The sequence below is a fragment of the Morone saxatilis genome, unplaced genomic scaffold (genome assembly GCF_004916995.1).
Source record: "Morone saxatilis isolate NCDOM2014 unplaced genomic scaffold, NCSU_SB_2.0 Contig7, whole genome shotgun sequence".
Taxonomy (NCBI): Eukaryota; Metazoa; Chordata; class Actinopteri; family Moronidae; genus Morone; species Morone saxatilis.
In genome coordinates, this window is record NW_023340246.1 from 20,189,700 (window position 1) to 20,196,705 (window position 7,006).

Below are 7,006 nucleotides of genomic sequence, written 5' to 3' on the forward strand. Positions count from 1 at the left end.
AGAAGAGAAGAAGAAAGAACGACCACAAAAGAGCCGCGCACGCAACCACCAACCGAACCGGAACAACGCACGAGAGTAGACAAAAGCAGAGAGAGAGAGAGAGAGAGAGAGTGGCCGCTGATGTCACCAGTCTGCTTCCACGCTGCGTTCACGTCCCGTAGGAAAGGAGCTTTCTCTTCTTATCTTTCTCTACTTATATTTTCAAAGTACTTTACTTTTCTGTGATTTTTCTGTGATTTGAATGATTGTAAATGGCTTAAAAATAAAATCTGAGTTTTTCACACCAAACCCGATTTTTTCCTTCTTAAAAAACACACTAAAATGACAAAGAGACGATTGAAAACAAGTTCTGCCTTTATGTTGTTTCGACCCCGGCTCTTCCACTGTGTAAATGGGAATATGCAGCTCGACTGCGTCAGTAACGGCTTTCCTCCGGGACACAATGTGAACACGAATCCACTAATGTAGACGCCACCAAACCAAACCAGCTCCAAACAGCCGACGACGCTGGGCCTTTAGGGGACGAGCTCATCCCGGCTTGCTGTCATGTTTGTTCATCTGTGGAGACGCAATAAACACAATTCTGATTCTTCTGATGAAACTGGAAACCTGCAGGACTTCTAGCATTAAATTAGTTTCATTTTCTGCCAGAAAAAGGAACAATCGGGTCACAAACCCAACAGGTAGAGTTCGATTTGAACTGTGAGGAAACCACTGAGCACTTCAGCGTCTGCAGATGGGACAGAGCAGCCCTGTTCCTCAGGCTGTCCACAGTTAACTTCACCGTTTTTTGTTCACGATACGATTCTCTCACGATTTATTTGTATTTTTTTTTTTTAATCAAAATGAGCTCCAGACAAATTATGACCCAATAAAACGATCTTTTATTCGTAGGAAAGAAATCTTAGAGTAAACTCTGTAAAAACAGTTTGTGTCCTCTTATAAAATCATCTTAAACAACAAAATACATGAAAAATATCTCCTTTCTTTAGAAACTATCTCACAAGTAAACTGCTGTGAACTGTCAGTATCTTAAATAACAAAACAATATAAAATCTTGACCAAAAGAAACACTGTTAAACACTGTTTTTGTCTCTTATAAATAAAATAAAAAAGTCTCTTTTGGTTTTGTCTGTTCTCACCGGTTGTATTCGTGTTTATGGGGATTTAAAAGCGCTCGGTGTTTCCTAGATTTCAAACAATCGTCGCGCATTTGTACCGATTTTTAACCGCGTCACGAAGCACCGTCACATCCCTAACTGAGAGCGACATTAAGACGTGCCGATTGTACTTTAACCAAACCGTTTTCCACCTTATTATTAAACTGGGCCGCTGAATGTCCACTTGACCCTTCCAGTGCAGGGACGGTGCGTTAAACTGTCGCGTGGTGTGTGTTACTACACTCACATGTGACGTGTAGTAACACATTTAAAGCCACGTCATGTGCCGCTGTCAGAGAGGCATTAAGACAATTCAACAACCAGAAAAACCAGACCAACGTAATAACAGCAACCGGCTCCCCGTCCGACCATCGGAAGATGCAAATCTATAAATAAACAGTTCAGGAAAAGAGGACGGTGTATATTTAAAGATGAGCAGTCTTACATTTATCCTCTGAGGAACGGCAGGGCTGCAACTAATGCTTGTTTCTTCATCAATACATCAGTTGTTTGCTCCATGAAGTGTGGAAACGGGAACAAAAGTTTCCCAAAAGTCAACAGTCCAAAGATATTCAGTTAACTGCCAGAGAGGACTAAAATATTCACATTAGAGGAGCTGAAATCACTGAGGTCGGTGAGAAGACCTCGCTCCACGCAGGATCAATCCACAACTGCTGTGGGAAGAAAACAACCCACAGGACAACTGGAGGAGCTTCACACCTTTCCCTGATAAGAGATGTGACCAGGTTTTACACGATTCAGCACTCATCCCATTCAACCACATCACAAATGCCCCTATAATGTAAATATAAAGCATGACTGGTGAGTCCTACCTGCTAACTACAACACTGTCACAACACTGGAAACATCTAACCCGAGCGCACCGCGGCTGAACGCTTAAAGGACGATTGTTAGGAGATACGAATCACCTGCTGTGCATTGTTTATCTCGCACTGTGCTCCTTACTGTTTAATTCATTAAGAAACAAACTCACACACAGGACAGGGTTGGGTTTGGAAAACCAACAGTTCCTCCGGAGACTCGCTCTTGAACTCTGCCCAGCGGTTCGGCGCTTTAGAGTTATATTCAGGACCGTCTTGACAGCAACTCCTCCGTTATGCACAAGCTCTCCAAAGCAGAAGATAACAGCGGTCAGCATTCGACGTCTTACGCACGTGAAACCTCGTGTTTTGGGGAGGATTCCTGCAGACTCACAGTCCTAAAGAGAAAGCACTGCTCTTCAAACGGGACTGAGAACATCCTTTTCAAACGATTGTGGCTGAGAAAGGTCTGATGCTGAACGCGTGTGTGTGGTCGCAGCTAATAAGAAACACGTGTCTGTAAGCCGAACGCTGCCCTTCCCCACCTACCACCACGACCTAAACACACATTTAAAATGACCCGATGACAATTTTCTGCTCGTGTTTTGAGGAGTGTGACAGAAACAGGCGCAGAAGTTTGTTTGTTTGTCCAAATAAATGCTGTTCCATCTCAATTCCAGTCCGTCTATCGCGCTGCATCTCTCCACACGAGCCTTAACTGAATCCTGTAGAGAATAAATCAGAAAACAAAGCCCCACGTGACACCTGTTATGTTTTATCGAGGCCCTCCATAAGTCCCCCAGCAGGACTCGTTCAGTTTGGGCTGCGAGATTAAAAAGTTGGAGAACCTTTGCTCCAGACTAATCAGCCATCCACGTCTAATCTAATCACACGAGTGATCTCACCGCTCTCTGTGGCGGTTTGCTCGGAGAAAAAAAAATCACAAATTAAACATCATTTGATGCTGATTGCGTGCGGTAATTCAAATGTAAAAACATCAGCGTCAATCACACATCATACTGTGAAGTTTACTACGAAGGAAGTGTATTTAATTAAGCCCCAGATAGTGTGAAGGACGCTTGTGCAGCTTTTAGGGGGGGGGGGCTCTATAAAACTACATTAAACCACGTTAGACCGGACTAAACTCGTCTTGTGCAGTGAGAGAATAACTAGTAGAATAACTTGGAGGGGGTCGTAGTGTGCGAGTACACAAACCTCCAGGCCGGCCAGCTCCAATCCCCGTAAATTAAATCGGCTCAAGAAGAAGAGAGGGGACCCTGTGGCCCCCCCCGTACACCCTTTATCCAAGGAGATGTAAGGGGGGCCGCCCGCCTAAAAGCAGAAGACACTGCAGCTGACGTAAGCACAGTCATAGCTGCAAATCCAAAGTAATTAGTGGGTTAGGTTAGAGACACTGACGGACTGCTTCAGGACTACAAACCTCCACCTCCTTGTTGTCCTCTGGTAGCTACCTGTTGTCAGTAAACAACCACAACCTCCAGTCCAGGCTGGTGATTTAATTACAGCACAGCTCCTCGATATGTTGCAGGGTCAAATTATTGCTGGTCAAACAGGCATCTGAAAGCACGGAGGATGCAGGGGCGACAGGGGGGACAGGAGGCACTGTGGTGGGCTCCGGGCTTTCAGCTCCCCACCTGGGTGTTTCAGCATTCACACCCAGCTTGTTGCTAATACTTTAAGCTTTTATCTATTTGCCCTGCGTATCAAACAACCTCACCGAGCTACTGGGGTTTGTCAGCCATTGCAGGCACTGCTGCAACACAGACACAGAGAGAGAGAGAGAGCCAACAGTGGACATATTACAGCTTTATCGTTTAAATTGTGATAATGTGGGTAAAAAGGTGGATGCCGATGATTAGTGTTGTCGGTTTTCTTCTATTTAAAACACAATGAGCGGGGTTTATGTTTGCTCTACAGGTAATGTGCTTGCTAACTAGCTGGCTAGCCCCGATACGTGCCGCCGTTCCTGTTTGTATTAGAGACTTCACACCAAACTCCATTCAAAAATCTGTCAATTTAGTGCTGCCTCTGTTACCGCGCGTACTTATCACAGAATAACCCTCAAGATGTTCAATAAAAGCTATGATATTTAGCTGAAATTCGGCATATTTATTACACACACAACCTAAACTGGCTGTGTAAACTGTGCACTTTGAGTTATTCCTTCTGTGTAGCTGGTTAATTCCCAAACACACAGTTGTGGGCGGTAGCTGGTAGCTAACTAACGTTACGTTTGTTTCTAAAACACCTCGTTTTATCCAAACATGCCGCTGATCTGTAGAGAAATATTTTATTTTAACCCAGCAGCCACGAAAGCCCAAAAAATAAATCAACATTAAAGGGCCTTTTGTGTTGTATTAACGAGTGTAGTAAATAGCCAGATTTTTCAATGGAGTCTGGCATCTGCACGTACAACGAAGAGGGGGGGGGGATTTAACCACCGAGTAAAACCACGCTGCCCACAACAGCTTTCAACATCTCCAAACCAAGTGTCCCCCCCCCCCCGCCCCAAACACGAACCACAAACTCCCATTCAACCAGCAAGAAGAGCGGCGGGCCTGCGGGTCCCCGGCCTCTCGTAGCCGCCGCTGCCGGGTGGTCTCCTACCTCTGTGGGCCGGCTGATCTCGAACAGGTCGAGCCGGTTGGCGTTCCAGTGGTTGATGATGTCGGCCAGTTTCCTCCTCTCCTCCTCCCTGCTCCCCGACATGGTGGACAGTCTCTTCGGACTCCTTCTTCTCTCTCCGTGCTGTTGGAATTTATGTAAAAAAATTCCCAAAAAAAAAATAATAATAATAAATAAATAAATTAAAAAATAAAAAATAAACTTCCCGGTAACGTTAGTCCACAAGGAGGAGAAACGGGTCAGTACTTCGCGCTCTGCTCACCGACCGACCGACCGACCGACCGACCTGCCGTCTGATCTGTTTCTGCTTCGCGTTCCCGGTGAGCCTGCGCGCGCTCCCGTGGCTCCACGTGCACGCGCTCAACCGTTTAACCGTTTGAGGTCCGGCGGAACGTGAGTCGTGACGTCGCTCGCGGTGGGATTACGTCGACGCTAACTGTTATTTATTTAATGGATTTAATTTTTTTATTTAAGTGCCTTTGATTTATTGATTTGTTTGCACGTTAAAAAAAAAAAATATATATATACATTAATATAAATGTAAATAAATTTATACGGCACTTTTCAAAATAAAAGTGCCTTACGTGACCATGATTAAACATATGTCAGGAGGCACTAATAGGCTTAATATAATTAAAATCATATAGAAGTGAGGTGATAATATAACACAGTTTATTTAAAATCAAAATGAATTAAATTAACCGCACTGGGGCAAATAATAGAAACAGTTAAACATATACACATTAAAGAATAAACTACTCATAGCTAATATATGATAGGAACAATAATGCTAATAAGATATGAGACATTAAGCAGTGTGCTAGAATAAATAAAAGGCTTTTTTAAAAAGAGATATGTTTTAAGAAGTCATTTAGAAGATGTGTATACAAAGGTATTCACATAGAAAACACACTTTTATATAGTTTTACTCAGATGAATGAACAAAAGCTTAAGTAGGAGAAAAAGAGAATAACATTAAATAAAAATAAGGCATAGAATGACTGCTACAAAATAAAATAAAAAGATGATAAAGTTAATGTATAACAGTTATTTCTTATTCTAGTTGTCCAACAGCCAACACTGTTATCAGGAAGTTGTTGTTTTTTTAATGTAACTAATATATAATATATATATAATATATAATATAATATATAATAATTACATTTTAATATGTTGACAAACAGATTTGACCTGATAACGTTATAAACACAACACACAACACACTTATCCAAGTATTATTATATTGGGTTGATGTTAGGTTAACTATATAATAAATATCACACTAATATAAGTTACAGAGTTTATACATTTAAATGGTTGTTAGCTTCAGGATTATCACTGTAGAAGTAATATATGCTTTTAATAAATTGTCTATTCATAGAATACAATAGAAGCATGGCTCCATAAATGTGTATCTGAGACCAAATATATACTTTAAAACTTGTTACAATGAATGTCTGTTAATCATTGTTTATAATCGAACATGTAATTTTATACTCTGCATTTGTTAGCCCGAAAAAAACCGAAGAAATCCTTCATCCTGAATGCCTCAAGCAGTGAGAGAGGAGCTTCCTTTGTGTTTTCTGTTGTCACTTTGTCTCCTAATTCAGTTTTAGCCAGCAGGTGCTGAATGCCACACAGCACTGCCAAGTCCATGTGTCTAATAACACCCCCACACACACACACACAGCACGCCGATCTCTGCCCTGTAGTGCCTGATGGTGATGGTGGAATCACTATCGTAATCTATCTATCTATCGTATCTATGCGCTATCCTGTGAGCATATCCGGGTCTTATCTATCCGTATTCTATCACCGGGATCTTCTGTTATCCTTCTCCTATCGGTGGTACGTACTTCGTGTAGTGTCTTAACAAATCTGGCCATATTGGGATGTGATTTCAATATGTATGATGTCATCTAGAAATACACAATGATGAAACATTTAGAAAAATTCCAATCATACAATGCAGCTGGTCTGCAGCGCAGAATTGATTCTATTGTTTGACTCGTGTCGACTTAGCAACATACGTAATTTTCTCGGTAAAATGTGTAAAGCGACAGACGGAAACTACTGCTACTGTAGTTTTCGATCACAGGGGCACGCATTGCTTGCTTGGTTCGAAAGAAAAATATAAAGTAAAACTCTGATAACTAAGAACTTACAAAACAGCTTCGCCTTCTATAGACGCACCTTTTTCTGACCTCAATACCAGCACACACACATCCTATTTACGTATACGGGATGGATGAGCCATTGTCTGCAGTACATTACTGATAACTTGTGTCCTTCCTGTGGACGCACTAAAACATAATCAGCTAATGCTGGTTTCCTTTCTCTGTGTGTGTGTGTTTGTGTGTGTGTGTGTGTGTGTGTTGA

General features: G+C 42.1%; 1 protein-coding gene across 1 annotated transcript in view; it reads right to left on the minus strand.

Annotated features, from left to right (window-relative positions):
- afdna (afadin, adherens junction formation factor a) overlaps positions 1-4,940 on the minus strand; it is a gene marked incomplete at its 3' end in the record, with an annotated part of 72,057 nt that extends 67,117 nt beyond the window's left edge. Inside the window, 1 exon segment of the mRNA XM_035678402.1 lies at positions 4,610-4,940. Within this exon segment, the coding sequence (XP_035534295.1) occupies positions 4,610-4,711 (102 nt within the window).
- Between the last annotated feature and the right edge of the window lie 2,066 nt (positions 4,941-7,006).